We start from the raw sequence: 24,710 nt of genomic DNA, 5'->3' as shown, positions 1-24,710 counted from the left end.
TAAGTTTTTTTAATGTATTTTTTATATTTATTATAAATATCTTCTAAGAAATAATTTGATAATAAAAATTAATTATATATCAAATTATATTTAATAATATAAGTATTTTCAAAAACTTGACTATAGAAGCTGCACATGATACACATATGTATCGCGATAATTCTTTAACAAAAAAATGAATTATAAAGAATATATGAAAAGCTAAAGTTTCAACGTTATTTTAGACGTAAATACATACTAATAATTTGAACAAGATCTAATAGATATTATGTATGCTCACGGGACGGGACGTGATGAAACTGGGATTGGCACAGGCTTGTCCAATCCCGTCCTTAGGACAAATCAAATCTGAATCTTTTTTTATGTCGTAATATTTATTTTTCATTGGGTTTCTGAAAACAAAAATACTACAAAATATTATGTAAAAAGCCCAATAATATAATATAAAAAAAGTGTAAAAACAATATAAAAAAAAAACTACCATAAAATAATACTATGTAATGATTTATGAATTATTTTATTAAAAAAAGATTTTATTGGGATAATATTACAACTTAAAAACTGAAAATCACTATAAAACTAATTATTGTTAAAAAAATAATTAAATAATCTAATAAAAATTATTAATAAATAAATTTGAAAAAAACTCCCAAATAGAACGGGGTCACAGGACGGGACAACATGTCCGGTCCTGTCCTAGCCTGATCACTATTTTTGTCTACTCTCGTGGTCATTCAATCCCTAAATTCTTTTGTTCTGTCCCGAATTGACTGAGATAGGACAAGTTAAACACTCTTAATAGATATCCAAATTTTGCATGTAATAAGTTTATATATATATATATATATAAGATATAAAATCAACTCAAACTATATATTAATACAAATTAAAAAAACAGAAAGCAATTTTAAATTCATGTAAATAGTCTTCTAATAATTTAGTAAGAAAACAGCCTAAAATACAAAAAAAAATATTGCTTTCATACTAAAGAGTTTACATAAGTTTTAGAAAAAAAAAACTCCAAAAAAATAACTATTGAATTTCAAAATTTCAAATCAGTATTGGTTATTACACTAGTAAAAAAACTAATTACATTCGAAAAGTAAATGATAACACATTTTTGTAGTAATTTCTGATTTGAAATTTTGAAATTCAATAGTCACTTTTCTAAAAATTTTCTAAATTTTAATATACTACAAAAGCATGCCTATTTTATATCTGTCTTTTCAATGTTGAATCATCTCCAGGGAATCAGGGATGCTAAAATGTGAAGCCGTTCATAAGGGGGGAAAAAACACATAATATTCCATATATTTAATGAATTTATAGGTAACTATTTTTTTGGGTACAATATAAGTAATTATATTACTTATTTACTTGCAAAATGTGAAAAGATAAGCCTTGTTTTATATGATCCTGTGTAATGTATGCGCCCAATCATCTAGTTTTTCCTTGGAGGGGAAAAAAAAAAAAGTCCCCTTTGTGCTGCCGAAGAGATATGTGATGGACAGAGGGAAAAACAAGAAACTCGCTGAAAAAAATATTTAGTTCATTAACAGTTGGCCCAAAAAAAGTTCATTAACAGAAGAAAGACTCTTGTTCCGACACAAGCCACTCCAGTTGAAAGGCGAATCCGGAAATTCTGGACCAGAATAATCAAATGGAAGTACTGAATGTATCAAAATTCAAACCCCAGAAACCACCACCATCAAGCGAGTTTGCCTCACACAGTAAGATGCAATGGGGAATGCATTGCAAATTTTGACTCGATGATAAAATGATGGAGACCTATTTCAAACACCTAAGTACGTTGCATAAAATAAAGCTCAGAGTAAAAAGTCAAAATTTGTCATGACAACTGCAAAACAGCTCATATATCAGCTTGTAATATCAACAAGACACACAAGTAATGCTAAGTCTCGATGCATCCATATTAGCCATATTTTGTTGCATATTAAAATGTATCTGTCACTGAGAGGAAGAACTAAATAGCATGACCAAGAAATGCCCTCATCAAAATCAAAACGAATGCAGGAGTGACTTTGCTTGTTGTAGATTCGGGAAATCCACTTTCAATTGCTACTGTTAATCAACAGGAACTTCAACTTCCATTTTCAAACCTAAGTTGCCAAGAATCTGAAGAAAAAAAGGATGGATGTGGATCAGTAATGTATTTTTCAAATAAAAGATGGCAGTGACGCAGGGACAGGTAATAAATATCGAGAACAAAAGACCCCTTGATCAGAAAGTGCACAAGCCTATTCCAACACGGCCATAACACCAGACTTTAAAACAGTGCTCATTGAACTAAATGAAACAGCAAACAATGACGAGCATTCATGACTTTACAAGTGTGACCAGAAGAACATCATATCGTACCCATTGACTTGGATAAAATTTTTTATGATTACTATAACCTGGGCTTCAAGGGGGGGAAAAACGTAGATGGAATTGACAGTAAAAGTGGGTCACTGTTGCCTTCAACTGCAAGCTACTGTGACCAAGTATATAGGTGTCATCATCAAGACAAATGAACATACTAATTAAATGATTGTCATGAGAAATAACCAAGAATAGAACTTCGACCTCATTTTTATTTAATCTTTGTCAAGAAAGAGCATGGTAGCTTGCAGAAAAACAAGAAAATAACTGAATGAAAGACTAATGAAAGAAGCTCACTAGATCAAATATTAGAATACCAAAAGTCATATATAAATTTCTGAAACTAGAAAAACAAGAAAACAAAAGCAAATCAACCGTCTCTGCGTAGCCTATTAAAGTGCTGATCAATTATAATTCACAACAAAGGTGGTGAAAATTTTCATCAATGCAACCCATGTTATTTTTCAGATGTTTTGGTACCTTCATGAAGTCAGCCAGGACCAACAATGAATACTTTTTATAGCCTGCTTCGTCGAGGACTTGTGCTAGAACTTGCTTCCATTCAAGCGTCCTTAGCCGTTAGTTTAAAATGACACATAAATAGTTTTTAATTTATAATTTATAAAATATGAAGTAAATATATAAAAAAAATTTACTTTAACTTATATAACAATATTTATAAATATTTAAAATAGGCAAATATAAACAAGTCTCAACCGATAAGTTATTCTAAGAACTAACTTGACTGTTGGAGTTAAATGCTAATGGAAACAAAATAATATAGGAGACAGAATTTGATTGAACAGAATGAGCTGTAACAAATTTGACCTAAGTTTTGTGAGTTTTGTCCATACATATACATATATAATATGTTGCTTTATTTTTTTTATGCCAACATAATATGTTTCTTTATTTAAGAAGAGGCAAAATTAGTTTAGGTTTCTGAAAAATTAAATATAAATAATATTTTCAAATTTTATTTAAATATTAATAGATTTCAAGAAAATTAATATTTATAAGTCAAATTTTTATCTTTTATAAGTCAAATTGCATGACTAATAAGTTAAATTTATAAATTAATATTTGCAAACATTATTTGATATTTATAAGTTCAATTAGTAATTCCTTAAAACTTATTTGTATTCAATGAAATTCAAAAAAATATTTTTATTTGATTTCATCATCTGAGACCTATAAATAATTTTTTAAAATATTACATAAAACTTAAAATGTAGCACTTTTTTGGTCCCCAATATAAATCGTTTTTAGAGAAATAATTTAGTTCAAAATATACATTACTATGAGGGTAATTGATGTTTTATTCATAAATTTTTTCTGTTTAAATGTAATTTCTTATATTTTTCTTTCTCATGGACAACATCATTTAATATATGTGGGTAAAATTAGAAAAATTTTCAATTTGACACAATTATTTAACGAGTTAACTATTATTTTTTTTCCTGATATATTAGTTAAAGTGATTATATTATCGGCTTGGACGGAGTATATTAATATGTTAATAATCTATGTTGGCAAGTTGGCCAAAAAAAATAAATTCTATGTTGGTTATAGATACACTACTTCCGGTCTTTAATACAAGATCTTATTTAACTTTTATTTTGATCATAAATATAAGACTTCAATCCACTTTGTCTTTCATATTTATCCATCTTTTTTTCAAAATAGTCTTTCTATTAATGGTAGTTCTAACCAATAAACTTGATTAGCAAGGATAATTTAGGAAAGACAACACTTAGTTATTACAAATAATTAACTTAACTTATTTCCTTAATATACTCAAATTAGTGAACTAGCTTTTATATTTATGACCGGAGGTAGTATATACTATCTCTTATTCTTAATATAAGACCTCATTTGATTTTTATTTTGGTCTTAAATATAAAACTCTAGTCTACAATGTCTCTCATATTTATGCATTTTCTTTCTAATAATGATAGTTCTAACAAATATATTTGATTAGTAAAAATATTTTTAAAAAAATACTTATTTATTATAAATAATTAACTTAATTTATTTTTTTAATCTATTTAAATAATTAACTAACTTTTATATTTAGAATCAGAAATAAAATATATATATTAATAATCGATAAGCGAAATTCATCAAGTGCGGCTTTGAGCCTTTTGACGGTTTACCAACAGAGATAAGGACAGTCGGAGTGGTGTCGCTTCGTTAACAAAGGAGTGAGTGGGGCCTCTTTATTTATTATTTTTTAATGTAGGCTTCTTGTTGTTTATTACTATGTTGTATCTTCTTTATTTAGAGCGTTCCAAATTCAATTAATAAATTCTGTTAATCTAATATTATAATTAGTTAAATGATGCCGAACAAAAATTATAATTAATTAAATGAAATAGGAAATATACTCCTTTTTTTTTGCTAACAAAATAGGAAACATACTCTGATCTTAAATACATATAAAATTAGTTGAGAAATTTATTTTTTTTGTTATGGATATAAAATTTCAATCTTTTCTCCTCTAACATTTTATCAACCAAAGTGGTTTCTTCTTGTTTTTCAGTTATTTATTTATTTATGTTCTTCCTTCCTTCCTTTTGCATGTACTGTGAACTTTGAAGTTCTCTACTTCTGCATGACGACAACAAAATCTGGAAAATTGTTTTGTTGCTGGTTCTTCGAAAATTAATTACCTCCTACTGCCATTTTCACATTCTGTAGTTTCTGATTTTTTTTTTTTTGGTGATTTGTTTGCTAGTTTAGTGCTGTAGCTTTTGTGATTTCTTCAGAAAAATGGTTTCAAGATCTTACTCAAATCTTTTGGACCTAGTTTGACTTCTGAGGTTGATGACTCCTCAATATTCACCATGAACGGATCATATGTAAAGCAGCCTTCAATTAGAGTTCAGAGAAAGCCAGTGGTAGTACTGGTAAAAGGGAATTGGCTGTTCCTGTGGGATGATAATTCATTTCTTGAATTGAAACATGGATTAGGCGATGATGATATTGAAGTTATTTCACCCAACTTGTGCCACACCTTACCGTCCTAATAATCATTCAAATATATATTAAATTAAAAATCCTATCTATATTGATTTTTTTAAAAAAATATTTCAATATATTTAGAGACATAATAGAAATTCAAACAAGGACTTGTAACTAGGATGGAGAAAATACTACTCTGGTTGTTATTATAGGGTGTCTTTCAAAGCACATTTTGATCCCTTTTTATAAGATATTTGATAGTTTAAGTTCAAAGATAAGCAAATATTTTTTCCTTATATTCCCATATTTAGCAAGTATAGTGAGAGAACAGAAATAAATGTAAAGTTAGAGTTTAGTATAGTTAATATGGATAGTATTAAAAATTGCTTAGATTTTAGGACAAATTTAATATTTTTAGCTATTTTTCTTGGCATCTATGAGCTAGTTAGAACTATCTTATATTTGGCACTAGGGTGACATATATCCTTTTCTAGATATCAGCGATGCTTTTAAAATTTATTGAAAATGTTTAGCATTGTTGGGACTTGGGAAAAAAATTGAAAATGTTTACTATTACTCCTCCAGTCCTTAATATAAAACTTATTTAACTAATTTGATTAGATTAAAGAAGTTAGGTAATTTAGTTAATTATAAAAAATATGACATGTTTTTCTAAAACACCATAATCATCTTTCTTAATATCCTTCATCTCTTACTTACTTATAGTTAAAAGAGTCTCCATAAGAATAATTTAGAAAAAATTGATAAATATGATAAATATATCTTATATTTAGGACTAAAATTAACTTAACAATTAGGTCCTATATTAAAGATCAGAGGAGTACTAAACAAATTAATGTCTTTTTACTTGAATCCTGTTTTGTAACAGTTGTTGTGTTATACAATTAAATAATCAGGTATATTACACATTGAGGGGGAAAAAAACCTTATGATTACTTTATTACTGGTATCAAATTTTGACAAATGTGTAACTCTAAAGAAACACAAAGTGTCAATCAGTGAAATGTACAAATGTGCCCCCTCATAAAAGCCCATGGGAGAATAAAAACTTCATACAATATATGTGAATGCATGTATTTAAAATCTCTACTTTTGCAGATGCTTCATTTTTATATATCTTGCGGATTTGCCTCAAGTATTTTGGGTAATTTATCTCGGCTGAATTGTGATAGTTCGATCCCCATTTTTTTCAAATTAAAAGAGATTACACCACTGCATTACTATATTTTCTTCAACTAATGCAAAGAAAATAGAGGATTTGTATACAATTAGGAGGATGGTTATATATATTTATATTATGTGGTTGATATTTCACCTTTCCACTAAAATCCTTCATAAACCTTTTATAAAACCCGATATCTTCTAAAAAAGAATCTGAATTCTTTCAAGGTAAAAGAATATGGTAATGATGAAATAATCTTAATATTTGTCTTATCGGCCTCAATACTTTTCCTATACACCAAATGCCCTAAAACAATACTTTTATGTACTATAAATGACAAATTTCAAAGTTAAGTATAAGGTTATTCTCAATATACTTTACTAGGACTTTATCTAAGCTCTCTGTTTGCGCAACAAAATTGTTGTCGTATATCGTCAAGTCATTCATGAAAACCTTCATATTGCTTCCTAAGAACTCATTGAAAATTATCATCACTGCCCTTTGAAGGATGCCAGGGCACTGCACAAGACAAATGACACTTGCCTATAAGCGGAAGTATCAAATCAATAAACAATGGTCTGTTTTTTTATTTTGTTAATCTTGAATATATGGGTCTTGTGCTCGCTTAATTGTTAGCGATATCTTTACTATTTTGTTGTCACAAATCAACCACATTTTAGGAAGGTGTTGAGCAGATGAATAGAAGAAAGATACATTTCATTCATTTTTTAAAAAATATTATATTAATAAAAAATGTTAAAAACAGTCTGTGAGGAAACAAGCTACATTTGCTGGGACAAATAATAGAAAAAGCAAAGTAATCAACATTTTTGCCTTTACAAAAAAGAGTAAGAAGAGAAATTAAAGTATTTAGTGTCTTATTCATCCTCATCTAGCTATCTATCATTATAGAGTATTTGATCATTTGATTCTATTGACTAATTCAGATTCACACTAGATCAACTTTCCATTAAAGAAAAGCTCTTCCTATTCCCAATTTTTTTGATTAAAAAAATTATAATGTATATTGTACACTATTATAAGTTTAAGTTTTTTATGTATTTTTTTATATTTATTATAAATATTTTGTAAGAAATAATTTGATAATAAAAAATTAATTGAATAAAAAATTTTATATAATAATATAGGTATTTTGAAAATCTTGACTGTAGAAGCTGCACGACACACATATGTATCGCGATAATTCTTTAAGAAAAAAAGAATTATAAAAAATATATGAAAAGCTAAGTGTTTCAACGCCATTTTACACGTAAATACATACTAATAATTTGAATAAGGATCTAATAGATATCCAAATTTTGCATGGAATAAGTTAATATATACATAGAAGCTATAAATTCAACCAAAAAAAAATGTTGATTTGACAAACTCAAACTATATATTAATACAAATTGGGGAAAAAAAAAAGAGAAAGCAGTTTTAAATTCATGTAACCATTCAACGTTTAAATAGTCTTCTAATAATTTAATAAGAAAATAGCCTAAAACATATATATATATATATATATATATATATATATATATAAACATCGCTTTCTTTTCATACTAAAGAGTTTACATGAACTTTAATCTGCTACAAAAACATGCCTATTTTATTTCTGTTTTTTCAATGTTGAATCAGCTCCAGGTATACTAAAATGTGAAGCCGTTAACACATAATATTCTATATATTTAATGAATTTAAAGGTAAATATAGGTAATTATATTAATTATTTACTTACAAATTGTGAAAAGATAGACCGTGTTATATATGAGCCTGTGTAATGTATGAGCCCAATCATCTAGCTTCTCCTGAATTAAAAAAAAAAAAATTTCCCTTCGTGCTACCAAAGAGATATGTGATGGACAGAGGGAAAAACAAGAAGCTCAATCAAAAACTATTTAGTTCATTAACAGTTGGCCGCACAAAAGGTTCATTAACGAAGAAAGACTTTTGTTCCAACACAAGCCACTCCAGTTGAAAGGCAAATCCAGAAATTCTGGACCAGTCAAATAAAAGTCCTTAATGTATAAAAATTCAAACCCCAGAAACCACCATCATCAAGCGAGTTTGCCTCACACAGCAAGATGCAATGGGGGAATGCATTGCAAAAATTTTGACCCTATGCAAAAAATTGATAATTAGAATACTCTGAAAAAACATAATAAAAAGAAATGATCAAAACCTTTTTCAAGCACCCAAGTCCGTTGCATAAAATAACGCTCATAGTAAAAAGTCAAAATTTGTCATGACAACTGCAAAACAGCTCATATATCAGCTTGTAATATTAACAAGACGTACAAGTAATGCTAAGTCTCGACGCATCCACATTATCCATATTTTGTTGCATATTAAAATGTATCTGTCACTGAGATGAACAACTAAATACCAGGACCAAGAAATGCCCTCATCAAAAATCCACGTTCAATTGCCACGGTTAATCAATAGGAACCTCAACTTCCATTTTCAAACCTGAGTTGCCAAGAATCTGAAGGAAAAAAGCATGGATGTCGATCAGTAATGCATTTTTCAAATAAAAGATGGCAATGACGCAGTGAAAAGTAACAAATATCAAGAACAAAAGACCCCCTTTATCAGAAAGTGCACAAGCCTAGTCCAACACGGTTATAACACCAGACTCTAGAACAGTGCTCATTGAAATAAATAAAACAGCAACAATAAACAAGCATTCATGACTATACAAGTGTGACCAGAAGACCATCATGATCGGAATAATATCATACCCATTGACTTGATAAAAAACAATTTTTATGATTATTATAACATTGGCTTCGGGCAAAAAAAAGAGTAGATGGAATTGACAGTAAAAGTAGGTCACTGTTGCCTTCAACTTCAAGCCACTGCAACCAAGTATATAGGTGCCATCATCAAGACAAATGAACATACTAATTAAATGATGATCATGAGAAATCATCAAGAATAGAACTTCAACCTCATTTTTATTTAATCTTCGACAAGAAAGAGCATGGTAGCTTGCAGAAAAACAAGAAAATAATTGAATGAAAGATTAGAGAAGAGAAGCTCACTAGATCAAAGATTAAAATACCAAAAGTCATATATAAATTTCTGAAACTAGAAAAACAAGAAAACAAAAGCAAATCAACTGTCTCTGCCTAGCCTATTAAAGTGCTGATCAATTATAACTCACAACAAAGGTAGTGAAAATTTTCATCACTGCAACTCATGTTATTTTTCAGATGTTTTGATACCTTCATGAAGTCAGCCAAGACCAACAATGAATCCTTTTTATAGCCTGCTTCCTCGAGGACTTGTGCTAGAACTTGCTGTATCAGGTACAATGGAAACATAATACAGAATAGGCTGTTAGCAGCAATTACGGAAATTAACAGGACCTATTTCATTTCTTTAGAAACATGCAATATTTTCTATCTCTTTCTTAAAAGACTATACTTGTTATAAGTACAAGTTCAAAGCGTGAGCCCATCTAGCCCGTTGGGAGGGAGAGTCCCACGAACTGATAAACCTCACTTTTCTTATAAGGCTTTCCCATGGTGTACCAATGTTGTGTGCATAAATCCAAACAAAGAGCTCATCTCAAAAAACTAGCTTATTAGAAAGGAGAGATCTATGAATTTGTACGCCCACTTCTCCCGTGAGGCTCCTAATACGGGACTAACATATACACAGTCATTTACTGTGGAGGATCTGGACTCATGCAGATAGCTGAATCACTTTACATGAAAATTTTATTTGGTTAGAAATGCATTTACTTTTCATCATGTTAAAGGACACAAACATGTTACATGCAAGTTATGAAATACTCCTTCTCTTTCATTAGAATAAAGAAGATTAAAAAGCTCTTTTGCTCTTATTAATTAAATGTAAAAGTTATGAGTAAAAAACCTTAGATGTAAAAGTTGAGAGCCTCGGAAAGGTGACCTTCTTTCGTCCAAAGTTTCACCACATCTCTTCAAGTTTCTTGCTGTCTGTTGCTTACAGTTTCAGCTTTAGATAGAAATATCTGTCCGTATTTTGATCCCTACCATTCAGATGATGATTTATCAAGCTGTTCCCTTAAATAACAAATTTCAAGTGAACCGTTGCCCTTTTCGTTCTATTGGATAAATTATAAGCCCATGAACCATGCATAAACAAATAAAGTATCCATATTTCTGAGATTAAGAATTACGAACTAGATACAAAAGGTCTATTTCCTTCTTACATTAGAAAACCATACGAAGCAGAGGAGGAAAACAGAATTTTGTTTAGTGGGAGACTCCCAGTAATATCTCACCTCTCTCTGGTGTTCAGATATAAACTGTCCTGTCAAATCTCGTAGAACGTCCAACATGTCATTGAAGCTCACTTTTCCATTGCAGTCTGTGTCATATACCTTGAAAATAACTACAAAACGAACAGCATCCACAAAAAAGATTTCAGCAGTCAGCAAATTAATTTGGGGAAAAAGAATTACACATCGGGCAACCGAGAAAGATTCACTACATTCAATTTTATGCTGTAAAGTCGCACGAGGACTAAACGCAGATAAGAACGCTACAAATTCTTTGAAGTTCAAACCATCCAACAGCCTCAACAATCTCTGCCACATCACAAGATCAATGAGTTACCAGAATGCACGGAAGGAAAAAATCAATACACGCACAGGAAAACTAACCACTCGCTTCTCATAACATGAGAAAGGAAAATACAGATAGAGAAAAACCTGAGAGAGAGGATTGACGGCGAATTCGGGTAGGGACAAAAATTCATCAGCTGTAATAAAACCGGAGCTATTACGATCTAGCTGACAGAATCTCTCGTACAGGGAAACGATCTCCTGCTGTGTAACTAGAAAAAAAAAGAAGAAGGGGAAATTGAAACGAATTAAAAGCCCAGAAAGTGAAAGAAATGAGTGAAACTCAAAGGAATCGTCGATTGAAGGGAATGCGGGATTACAAGTGTAGTTACAGTGTTGCTGGACCTCCTCGATGTCGTATTGCGTGAGCATAGAGGAAGTGTTGCCCATGGTGGTGAAGATCAGAGATCAATGGAACGTAGGAAGGATCCTAACTACGTTTCGTGGGGCAAAGGGGAAAGCTGCGAGTCAAAGAGAGTCAGTCAGCTGAATTGCTGAAAGAGAGAGGCTAAAGAACTGCAGAGGCACGCACGGGCACGGTGGCAATCAACGAAATTCGCAGCAGGGACTTTTTTTTTTTTGGGGAAATAAATTAAAATTTGTTAAAACGCGAAAAATAAAAGAAATAAATAAAAACAACTTCAAATATCCATGTACACATCATACGAGGATTGAAACTAATAATCTCATATTTTAAAAAACCTTAATGAAAAATGGCTGCTTTCTTAGTTTTTGTGTTAGAAGTGGAGTTTTTATATAGTAATTTTTTGTGTGACATATTACTCTGCTACTAAATATAAAAGCTCCGCTACTAAAAATAAAAACTAATTAGAAATTTAATATAATCATAGATATAAAATTTCAATTCACTTGAAGTAATCTATACGATAATTGCATAGTTTTATCAAAAGATAATTTAAATGTATATGATTAATAAATGTATTCTAATTAAATAATTTTTTTAATATTTATAAAGCAGTTATTTGTTTTTATATACTAAGCTACCGAATATAAATTTCAATATTTGCAGGAAATGCGTCCCCGCAAGTCCACAGCCAAACAGGCAAACAATTCAGCTGGTGAAAAACCAGTCGAGAGCAGTGACTGGTTACACACCTAACTGGAATCTGACTGTGCCAAATTCAAAGCATTAAATAAAATGGCTATGCTTTCACTGTTTCCATTGTTATTTGGTATTTTATTTTTCAAGCATGTCTCTTTCGAATTCTTTTTCTTCCATTCTTCTGTGGATTGCAGAATCAGCTCGTCACCAAAGAAACAGAGGCCCCAGAAGCGGAGAAGATGGTATTCCTGTTACTTTTCTCTTTTACTTTCCTTGGAATTACAGTTCTTAACCCAGACGACGATGTTGGAGGCTGCTATGGCTATATCTATCAAATCCATGACTTAGGTGCATTTGATAATACTTGAACCATTTGTTGGGAAAAATGCACGAGGTTTTCTGAAAGTGGAAATTGATTTTAGTCGTCCAAATATATTAAAGCTCGGATTATCTGGAAGTTAGAGGTTTATTTATTGGTAGGAAGGCATTGTTGTTGGAATGAAACTACGGAAACTTGTAATGAAAATGTGAAATATGACATCAATTGACAGTTAGGAACTCAGATGCATTTTGTATGATAGCAATGGAAGTGTATAGAAGGAAACTGATTGCAATAATTATGGACGTTGAAGATTTGTGTGAAAAACGTACTTCTTTTTCATAGTAGTCGCTCGGGAAATGAGAAGAATAAAAATTTTAGGAAAGGAACAAGCAATGTATCTAATTTTGCGATTTTTTCAGAGCAGAAGGAGGAAAGATTAGATGTGGCCGTGTTAATATCTTTTCACCAAAGCAACAGGATGTAGCTTTGAGGAATGTTTTAGAATTTATAGCTGTACTGGGTATGAATGGCTTTCATTTTCCTAAGTTGAGTCAGACGTCATGAATATGCTACACCTTGCTGATATTTTGTCTTTATATCATGATTATCTTAATATATCAATTTCTGGAGGTATCATGCCATGTTACATTCTAAAGCTGCAATATTCTGAGCTAAGGATAAGCATTATATACTTCTTGTTATATATTATCACAACATTTTGAGTGATTCATACTGGGATTGTGTGATTGCGTGACAGGATATGTACATTCGTGTTAAGCGCAGCAAGTCAACATACTTTATCCGGTGCAAGCCATCTGATAAGATAATTGGAATAAAGCAGAAGTTGGAGGAGATCATTGATCAACCTGTCAGTGATCAGCGATTTGTTCTACCAGGTACAGGGGAAATATTAGAGCACATTAAGACACTTGCAGATCAAAAGGTAGTGTTGCATCATCAATTTGTGATTTTTGTTCTGTATGTTTCTTGAAAATACTAGCATTGAGGACATGGAAATGTCGAACTCTATCTGGTACTTTTCATTGAAACTATTTTTATTGATTCAGCACTATAAATTTAACATCTTCATTACATGAATTACACCATTGCATCATACTTGTTGGCACTTTCCCATTTATATGTCATTCAGGTCGATAGTGATGCTGTGGTGGCGCTGACACTTAGAAAAGTTGTGTATTCTATTTGTTTTCTTCCTGTATTCTCCTACTCAAACAAAAGCTGTATGTATTTCGTTTGTTAAAAGCCCTGTTGAGAAACTGAAGTTAACTAATGGGCGAGTGCTATTAACCTATGAAATGAGAATGAAGCGAGAAGGGTGTGTAATAGGGCCTGAAGCTGCGTTATCTTCCTGACGAGATGGCCATGGAGGAAGAAGAGGTGGCCATGGAAGATGGTCGTAGTGCTCGCAACTGACTGTCTCTTTGGATGAGAGGTGGAGAGCAGGTTGTTAATCCGAAATATGCAAGTCTGGAATATACAAGGTTGTGGATTAGAAACTAGTTAAAGAAAAACAGGAGAATTACAGTGAAATTCCAAGTAAGAAAAATAATTACAAAACAAATCCCAGAGGTTGTCATTTTCTATTTTGGAACTTATCATCAAAAGCTGCTTAAGTTGTTATTGAGACTTTTTAATAATTATTTTCCTTACTTGGGACCTTATTATAATTCTTCCAAGAAAAATTTGGTTGCTTTTGGAAAAGTCTCTAGCCACTTGAATGCTAGGGGAGGGTTTTTTCCTTCTTCATTTTCATTTCTTTTGTAAACCCCAAAATACGTTAATTCCCCTCATTGTCTACTGAAGCCAGCATGTCTGTTGAGCAACGGGCGGGTTGGGCATTCCGTGCCTTAACCCGTAGCCCGCCCGTTTAAAGTTACATGGGTACGGGTTGGCCTGTACCCGTAATAAACCCGTTATAAACGAGTCTGAAAATAAATGGGCGGGTTAAATGGGTTATAGATAACCCGTTATGTTCAACTTAAAGTTCACCTAATCAACCACACAATTTCTAGAAGAGCATCACCAATAGCTTATCATCATTTTTAAAGCCAAATTTTCAAAGTCAACGCCAAATTTCATAGGAAAATCACAATAACAAGAAGGGCATAACAATTTGGAAAATGTAGATGATAGATCAAGGAAGATGAAGAAGGATGAAAGACGGCAGAAAAATTTCACAGCAAAAATCACAACATCCTTAGATATAGGCACAACCGCATAAGTGCCCGTTTGGATTAGCAGTGAACAACTGTGATTTTAGATAATCGTGAATTTTATAAGTGATACTGGCTATAAGTGATACTGGTTAATCGTGATTTCTGTTTGGATATTTTTTTAAAAAAGTGATTTTAAGAATTGTGATTATGTTGGTTTTTATTTATTAAAATCACTTATGGGTGTATAATTACTAAAAAGGACATGAAGTTAATAAAGTTGTTACATTTTCATAATTATTATATTTAATAATAAATTTTATTAAATATAATTTAATAAATGACATGAATATTTAAATATTATTTTTATTTTAAAATTATTATTATTTAAAATCACTTACAAAATTTATGTGTAGTACAAATATTAAATAAAAGACCCCATATAAATAAAAGATGAACGAAAATATTAAAAAAAATTTGATTAGCAATTTTAGTAACATAGATAAGGAAATTGAATCTTCAATCAAAATTATAACTAAGAAATAAAATTTAAAAGAAAAACAGTTTCATATTGTATGTTTTTTTTAAAAAAATTAAAATAATTACCATTAGAATGAGGGGTAGATTGGAGAAAATTTAGTTACTGAAAATTCATCGGGATTTTTCAAACGCATAAGCTATCTTTTGTTGCTTATCCTAAAAGTGCGGTGAGAGTTAAAATCACGATTATCGGGATTCTATAAAAATTATCCAAACACCCTAACCATGCTTCATAAGCACTTATTTGAATTTAAACGGGTTTATTTGAGATCCCACCACTTAACCAAACAGGCTCTAAATTTAAAATGAGTGAGCCAGTCCAAGACTCACGATGCAGATGCACGGTGGAGAGCAGTGAGCAGATCAGCAGAGGGAAGCAAAGTCACGGACGTAGAGAGAAGAGGCGAGGAGAGTGACACCACGATGAAGTCATGAGAGTGGCTGATTAGTTGTCGTCACCGTCAGGTGCTCGAGATCAGAGGACAAGGGCTGAGGTGGTTTAGCAATGGTGGAGAAAGAGATTTGGTAATGGCGATGTGAGAGAGGAAAGAAATAAGAGAGAAGTAGGTAGAGGAGGAAGGCAACGGAAAAAAAAACAAAGGTGGAAAGGATTAGAGGAAGGGAGAAAATCAGAAAAATGGCGATCTCGGAGGAGAAGGACGGAAGGGGGGAAAGACAGCGATATGGAAGTGAGAGGGTTTTTTTTCTCCCCGAATCTGAGTTATGAAACTTAAATGGCATATAAAAATTAATAAAATATTCAAAACCTTTGTGTAGGTGCTGGCGGGGAATCGAACCTGGGAGCGAGTGAAAGTAATACACAAGCCACTTTTGCCACTGAACCAAAGCAATTGTTGTTGAATGAGGAAGAAAACTATTTTATTATAATAAAATTTATACATTAAAAAATAAAAAAAAATATACGGGCGGGCACGGGCAGCCCTGGGGTGTGCCCGTAGCCTGCCCGTTTATTCTATTAGCCCGCCCATTTTATAAGCTTTTTGGGCGGGTCTAAACAGGTAAAATTTCATCGGGCTATGGGCAGGTATAGCGGGTTACGAGTTCTTTGCTCAACCCTATCTGTTGTTTTGCCTTTTTCCAGCACTGACTGCCACAAAGATGAAAATGATGCTTTTCCAATCTAAATAATGTTTTGGCCACGCCAAAAAAAAAAAATCTAAATAATGTTCACATTCTGTTCTTGACTGAGTTTAATTACATGCATGATCTTTTTATACAACTGCACTTTTAAACCGTTGTCTAAGTACTAATTGACATTTTCAGGGAAATTTTCTGAATTGATTCTTTACTCCTTTGATGATAGCATCTCCCATCACTTGTGCTCACGTATTCATATTCAACTTAGCTGAGATTCACATTTATAGTTTTAAATGAACTTCACAAGCAAGCAGCAGGCGTTAACATAAAGATTTTCTACTCTACTCTCTTTATGTTGGACGGGAAGTGTTATGAAGTTTAACTTCATTATATTTGCCAGAATATAACATTCAACTTTTTATATGTTCAAAAGCCTCAGGAATTATTCTTTTTGCTTTTCTAGAACAATATAACGAAAAATTGTTCCATCTGTCATTCTGCTGTTATCAGATGTTAATGAGTTTGAGGAGGTCAACATTGTTGGGCCAAACGATTTCTACCAGTCCCGGGATGCAGATGATGCCAATTGGTGAAAACTGAAAAGCCATATTGCAACTAAGGCTTGCTCATGCCAGTTGGCATCATTGGGTTCATTTTCTGCTGCGCAAAACAGTGGACCTAGTTTAGAAAAGTTTAAAGTTTTGGATGAGTGTAAAGTGTTTGTAAAAGGCTGACAATTATTATCTGAGAAGAGACTCTGGACTCGGGGCCTTGATTATACCAGGGATTGTCCTTTTGCCAAATCTCAGTCCAAAGAATTTATAATGCTTGCTCAATTTCTCTCTGTCTATTATGACTTGATTACAAGAGGAATACTCCCTTTGTCCCCTGTTGTCCCCTGTTATAGGATCTAAAGTTTCAAAACCCTCCGCCCCTTTTTATTAATGTGTAACAAATTTTGGGGAAGAAACCAGCCAAACAGAGACAAAAAATGTGAAACCATGATTTGGGGTCAAACCATGGTTTTGAACCCCAAAACCATGGTTTCGGCAGAAGTGGTTTGAAGTTGCTTCTGGCTCAAATTTTCCAGACATTGGTATGGACCCAACAGCATATGACAAAGCAGCCCTCATAATTGATACCTCACTCTTCATTCCACACTCGGTTCTTCACTATTTAATCTTGTGATTTATAAATATATATACACATATTAATTATTTATTAGTTATATTATCTTATATATTATTAATTATGTTAGTAAAAATTATTTTATTAACAATTTTATTTCTTCAAATCAAAATATATTATAAAATCTATCCCTAATATAATTATAATATTAATTTATACCCTTTTTAGTAATTTACACATATAAAAAGTGATTCTGGTAATAACTATCCAAACACTCTCACTTCTCAAAATCACTTTTTCATAAAATCTATTCTCTTCAGAATCTATTTTCTCCAGAATCTATTTTCCAGAAGCTATTCTCCAAACCATGGTTTGGTTTTATCCAAACACACCCTAAATCTATTTTGGAGTACCTGAATATTAAATACATTTTTATCAATTTTATTTCCTAATTAATTTCCTCCCTAAATTCTCCATTTCTTTTTTCGTTTTTACTCCCTTTTATTTACTCATGTATAAATATGGACATATTTAGGGGGAAAAATACATTTCTGATATGTTTATTACTTTTAAATAATTTTGTTATTTAACATTTTTCTTAAACCGCACAATTTTATTAATTACATTCTATTATTTATTAGGGAGAATCTCATTTAAATCCAATTAAAAGATTAAAATTTAAAATCAAGCCTTCATTTTAAATAAATTCCTAATTAGACCAAGAGGCCTAGTTAGATCTTTATGAATATTATTTAAAGATTAAAATGTCCCTTTATAATTAAAATATGAGCTGTTATTTTTATATTTTACTCCCTTACAAGTTCTTCTCCTAAAATATGAAAATAATAAATTATAACACCATCCTCAATCCAAAATTTATAAAACATTCATTATCAGAATAAGTTTTCCACTCTTAAAATATACTTGTGTTCTATTAAAAATAATGTACGTGTATAATTAAAAACATGTATGTTTATGCATATATTATTAAGTGGATCAATATTAAAACTAAAAAAAAATTAAACCCCTCCAAAATTAAAATCTATCAGTGACCTACAGTATTAAATTGATGATAGTGTTGGAGTAATTATTAATGTGAATCAAAGACTATGCTGTGATTTTCTGTCATCTACTTAGGATTCACTGTTTTCAAATTTCAAGAAAATACAGCAAAAAAAATTTCAGGAAAAAAAATTTGTAAGGAAAAAAAACATAAAGGTAACAATTGGTACCATAATCATAGAGGGATATTCTAGACTTTTAACAATATTTATAAATCTATATTAGGCCTCTTGGCCTGATTAGGGATTTATTCAAAATGTAAGCTAACTTTAAATTTTAGTAGTTTAATTGGATTTAAATAGGATTCTCCCTATTTATTATAGCATTACGTGAATAGAATGGTTTGCTTGATTTATCTGCTCTTAAATCTTAATAGAATACAATGAAATAATTGCTTGATTTGAACTAAGAATTTCTCCGCACAATACCATTTCTACGAACAGTTATATGGATGACAAATAAGCTCTAAATTTAATCAAGTAGTTCGAGATTTTTAGTTAAACACTCGCAATATATAAAAGATTAATAAATCGAACAAGATAGGTATAATAAACTGATTAAGAGTATATTTGTAATCATGAGGAAGCTCAGTTTTAGTTAAAACTGGAGACATTAATCTATAATTGTGCTATATATATATATATATATATTAATGAACAAATTTATCTTGCCTCCATTTCTTCGCCATGAGATGACCTTGACATGATCTTAACCAATTACTTAGAGGGAGTTTGATATACTAAAAAAAACACTTAAAAAAGTACTTTATATAAGTTGAGACAAAATTCTTCTAACATATCTACCTCGTACTTCATAAAAATCATTTCTAAAATGCTACTCATGGATATTTGTTTCAGGTGACATAAAAGGGTTTCAAAGTGTTACAATTTATGATTCAATTCTCACATCCTCCTTATCTTCTCCGAATCTTCCAAGTTCCATTAATTAATTGAATTGATCCATCAATTTGTACTTCGTATTTTGGCATCCACAACTTCAGACAGGACCTGAAACCATGGACATTGTTTCAGGTGATATAAACTTAATTGTTGTATGATTTTGTAGACATAAAAGATATCAGATTTGACAACCATAAAATAATACAAGATAGAAACATCTAATTTTGTACAAATAATAATAATGAGAATCATCTTGGTTAATTTCAAGCCAAAGGGCATCCAAAGCAAAGCCAATGAATCATCCTAGGTTCAAGACAAAACAATAAAGGTGACAATCATGAACAATATATATATATATATATATATATATATTCAAGAAACTGGCATGTTGGAGCAATAATAAGGAACTTTTCTACTATTTAAAACTTCGGTAAATTCTAAATTCAAGTCTTACGTACGAAAGTTATCAAAGTTATGTCACAAACGGATAGTGTGTGCATGTGGGATCATCATTGAGGGAAACAACATCAACTTGATTATTAAAATCTTTTGAATTTTTAAATAGTTTTAAAAGATTGCGTTTGATTCTGGGCATATGATGAACACCTTCTTCATAAGCTTTACCAATTATTATAATATTCATCATGCATGTGTATTTAGGTTGAGAAAATTCGTTTTTTTCTTTCTTTAGAACTTAGATTTCTTCTCTCTCAATGACAATATAGGGTAAAATGTGACGAATGGGTATATGAATCTCTTTTTTTGGGTAATAGGATATATGAATCTTTAGATTAACTTATTTTTAAGTTATTTTATTTATGTATGAGAGTATGAGACGAATATATATAAAAATAAATTGTCTCATAATATTCATCATACAAGAATTAGTCTAGTTGGTAAGGAGTCGGCTTATAGCCTATAAGATCATGAGTTTGAATCTTACTGCCAATGTGAAAACTTTGTTGGTAGGCGATCTGTAAGTACTTTTTGAATATGAAGGGATGTACTGACCTTGGTGAGTCCCTAGGTCGTTTATAAATAATGAATTCAAATTTCATTTTAAACATTTTTAAGGGATAAATTTATAAATATCTTTATGATTCATTATTTTATCTCCTCAGGCTTTTAATTTTCTATCCATCAAAAAATTGAGACAGAATTAAGAAGATTTAACCAAATCTTAAAAAAGGAGTATGCAAATGCAAACACATGTTGAGTATTCATTATCCATTTTTATTTTTGAAAATTATTTTAAATTTAATGAAATCCTCTTGTGGCATGGTTTTTAATTCCCACTTAATCCATCTAGCACATGTTATGCATGATATGGTTATCATTATTATTATATGTGAGGTTTGATTGAATCTTTTGAGTTGAAAATAAATGTATTGAAATATTTGTACTAAATAAACTAAACAGATTGAGATATTGGAAGAAATCAAAATATAGTATGTATTGTATTCATAAAATATAACTAATATAAATAGTATGACTAAAACTTAGTAAACATAAATGACATTTTAACAATCATCTTGGGGCAATAAAAGTGTGGCAGATATGTATAAGGCAAGTGAATCAAAATATATTTATAATTTTCTAGAAATTATTTTCTCACAAAAATTTTAATGAAACCCATCTCCCACTATCGTTGCCTTCATATCAAATTTTCTTATCTTTATTTTTAACTTTGACTGCTATTTGTTATTAATTAAGTTAAATTATATATATAAGGATAATTAATTGCTTTTCGGAAAACGTTGAGAGAGAAGAAAATATTTTAATTAAATAATTCATATGTGGAGCTTTTCGGCTAAAAGCATATGATCAAGCCTGTAAAGTTTATGGAAGCTGCAAAACAGTGAAATGAATGAATGGTAATAATCATTCTCCAATCCACAAATGTCTTCTTTTTCCCTCTTTTATTCTTTTCTCTTTAATTACTTATCGATCATTCAAAGTAAACTTCAGCATTTCGCCAACCCACAAGTTTCCCATTATTTTTCTAGAATTAGATGAGCTACCTCTATTATACGAAATTTTTAAAATAATAATAATAATAATAATAATAATAATATTATTATTATTATTATTATTATTATTATTATTATGCATGTAATCCAGAAATAATAATATTTGTTATAAGTTTTAAGGATGATTTCAATTAAATCCAGCTAAAATACAAAACCTCAGATTTAGGCCTATATTTTCAACAAAATTCTAATCAAGCTCAGATGACTAATTAGAGATTTTTGAATCTTGTAAATTTATCTGAATGTTCTTGAATGTTTACTACTAACCCTTCCTCTCTTCTCAATTGGGAATCTCTCTCCTCCCATCCTTCTCACTCACCCCAATCATCATTGCTCCTTTGTTTATATAATTAATCGTTACTCAGAGAATGATGAGTTCATATAACAAAAACCTAAAAGCTTAACTAAAATGGAAAAAAAATTAATGCGAATTGCTAACTGCGGTCAAATTCACCATCTCAGGAAAGCCAATGCCGATCAGTTCTAATGATTTCAAATTTTTGAGTCACCATGAGGCTCCATCCACGACAGTTCTTAATATTGGTGAAAGTGTAGGCCTAATAAATATGAATTTTAGCATTTTTGCAAGATTTAATTGGGATTCTCCCTAAATTCTACGCATAGAACTATATAACTTACAACATGAATGGCTTTTCGAGAGTTTTCTATAATTAATACATATAAGCTACAGATGTTATACACACACAGATATATATATATATATATATATTCTAAAATTACTACAAGCTGTTAACTGACATGATAAGTAGTTTCATTTCTATAAAAAGAAGAACATAAGTTCAAATTTCAAAAAACGTACTTGTTAGAGGATTTGACAGTAACGCTCTTAGTTTAACAGAAATTAGTCTAAAATCTAAAGTGACATAAAGATACTCTAAATTATACCAAAAGAATTATAAAGATGCATTCTTTTATTGTAACTCTTAATATAAAATTTAGGAACTTGTTACTTGTAAATAATAGGCATATACTAAATGATTGTAAGTTTGAGGTGCAAGAGACTCACTCCATATTTATCCTTTAATTTTCTCTTATCTTCTTCATTCCTTCATCTCAACCTCTTGTATTTTTTGCATAGTAATTAATTATTCAACTCCTATATTTCCTATATTTAGGACTTGGAAAATATATTTACTAATTTAATTTGTACCGTTTTGTGTTAGGGTAATAAGAATGATATGTTGCATGTCTAATTTCCAAATACTTCCTTTTTTGCCTGAATTCTAAATACTAGCTTCGTTGAGATTAGAATACAGTAGCAATTAAAATAAAAATGATGTTGGATGTGTCAATTGTAATTGCCAAGATGTTTCAAAAATCATTGATGCAAATTCTTTGAATGATCTGCTGAAAATCATAGAAATGTCAGATGGAATTTTCATCCTTCAATTAATTAATAAAACCTCCAAGTTACATTAGTGAGGGGCAGTATCATTTATTAGTTGGGACTTGGAAGTCATCAATAGATGATGTGGATGATTTATGAAATTGAAAATAAATAAAAAAATAGAAGACAAAAAATGAAACTTAAAATGAAATCATAGGGTTAATAAAATAAAATAAAACAACAAAAAATTACAATTTTTAAAAAGTTTAAAATCTAAATTAAACACATTTTAATGGGAGAATTCTAATTAAATCCGGTTGAAATATCAAAATTCAAATTAAGGCCTATACTTTTAACAAATTCCTAATTAGGCCAATAGGTCTTATTGGGAATTTTTGAATGTTGTTAAAAGACTAAAATATTTATTTAAAATAGCAAATTGGTAATTGGTCCAATCAATTTATGACTTAAATTCTTTTTGTTCTTGAGATGTTGCTAGATGAACCAACGGCTTCACGTGTCCTTACTCCATATGTTGTTAAAAGAGTAAAATGTATAATTTTTTAAATAAAATTATATTAAGAAGTTCATATTACTTCATTCATCCCACGAAATGTTAGAAAATTTATTTAGATTTTTAATACAAACTCATATTAATTATTAGTATGAATTTTAGCAATAAGATTACAAGACATAATATGATGAGAACATCTAACAAAGCACTTAAGAAAATGACAAATTTGATGCTGAAATATACTAATACATTAAACTTCTAATTTTTCAACTATAAGGAAAAAAATTCCTTTGAAAAATTATTAATTTAATGGTGTTGGAATCAAATAATTAAAAGGTCCTATTCCCATTACTGGAAAAAAAGTCCTTGTTCCCATAAATTTCTTATCAATATATCAAATTTAGTACTACCTCTGATCCTTAATATAAGATCATATTTGACTTTTATTTTGATCCTAAATATAAGACTCCAATCTACTTTGTCTCTCATATTTATACATTTTTTCTAAAGTAGTCATTCTAATAATGATAGTTCTAGTCAATATACTTGATTAATAAGAATATTTTAGAAAAAACAACACATATTTAGGACAAATAACTAACTCAACTTACTTCCTTAATCTTCTCAAATTAGTCAACTAGCTCTTATAATTAGGGCTGGAGGTAGTATTAAATATTATATTATGCATTGTCAATTTTTTGCTCCTAGTATTTCCAAATTTTTTTATGTAAAACATTTGGTATAAATAAATACTATATAATGTCAAGTTTTCATAGCTTAATTTTTTTTCAAAATAATATTATTTTAAATTATAAAAGGATATTTTAGTCTTTTAACAACATTTAAAAATTCCCAATAAGGCTTATTAGCCTAATTAGAGATTTGTTAAAAGTGTAGATCTTAATTTGGATTTTGATATTCTAACCAGACTTAATCAGGATTCTTCCCATCTTAATCTATTTAATAGAATAGGAAAAGAAAAATATTTCCAACAACATAGCATACAACCACTATTTCATCGTTGGGAATGTGTACAACATGTCAAAATAAATCTTTCCTTCTTTCTCTTAATATAATATCTTCAAGTTACTCTATTTCTCATAAACTAATTTACCAAACTTATAAATAAATTAATATATAATCTAACATTATATATAGGTATTTTAGAAAGATAATGTCATATTTACTGTGATTAACTAATGTATTTATCTTTCTTAATCTATTCAAATTAATTAAATAACTCTAATGATATTGTCAGGATTTGAGTTTCTTTGGCAATATGCATGCTAACTAGACAAATGACATAGGTATGCTTTCAAAGCATGCTAATAAATTACGCAAAGGAATTAATTAACATTTTTTGGCCAAAAGAAGAAAATAATTAA

At 30.1% G+C, this 24,710-nt stretch overlaps 2 protein-coding genes across 5 annotated transcripts; one reads left to right on the top strand and one right to left on the bottom strand.

Annotated features, from left to right (window-relative positions):
* Positions 1-2,046: 2,046 nt before the first annotated feature.
* LOC114733492 (calcineurin subunit B) lies at positions 2,047-11,669 on the bottom strand. Of its 4 annotated transcripts, none has more exons than XM_028920961.1 (6): positions 11,468-11,669; positions 11,235-11,359; positions 11,015-11,111; positions 10,806-10,915; positions 9,760-9,834; positions 2,047-2,136 (listed from the first exon to the last, which is right to left on the bottom strand). In XM_028920961.1, the coding sequence occupies exons 1-6, from the start codon at positions 11,535-11,537 to the stop codon at positions 2,086-2,088; spliced, it is 528 nt and encodes a 175-aa protein (XP_028776794.1). In that variant the 5' UTR covers positions 11,538-11,669; the 3' UTR covers positions 2,047-2,085. The 4 variants fall into 4 exon arrangements, 3 of the variants coding, with proteins under 3 accessions (XP_028776794.1, XP_028776793.1, XP_028776795.1); XM_028920960.1 differs by lacking the exon at positions 2,047-2,136 and adding an exon at positions 8,696-9,017 and having other exon boundaries at positions 11,468-11,664; XR_003739083.1 differs by lacking the exon at positions 2,047-2,136 and adding an exon at positions 10,415-10,550 and having other exon boundaries at positions 9,757-9,834.
* A 586-nt stretch (positions 11,670-12,255) lies between these two features.
* On the top strand, positions 12,256-17,010 carry LOC114733490 (uncharacterized). Its single transcript, XM_028920957.1, has 4 exons — positions 12,256-12,452; positions 13,290-13,475; positions 13,683-13,722; positions 16,855-17,010. Exons 1-4 carry the CDS (start codon positions 12,450-12,452, stop codon positions 16,935-16,937), a joined length of 312 nt encoding a protein of 103 aa, XP_028776790.1. The 5' UTR covers positions 12,256-12,449; the 3' UTR covers positions 16,938-17,010.
* The last annotated feature ends 7,700 nt before the right edge of the window (positions 17,011-24,710 follow it).

This window comes from Neltuma alba, unplaced genomic scaffold (genome assembly GCF_004799145.2).
Source record: "Neltuma alba isolate B1F8T4 unplaced genomic scaffold, ASM479914v2 tig00013008_pilon, whole genome shotgun sequence".
NCBI lineage: Eukaryota > Viridiplantae > Streptophyta > Magnoliopsida > Fabales > Fabaceae > Neltuma > Neltuma alba.
The sequence above is the reverse complement of the archived record's forward strand: the minus strand, read 5'-3'. Positions and strand labels throughout refer to the sequence as shown.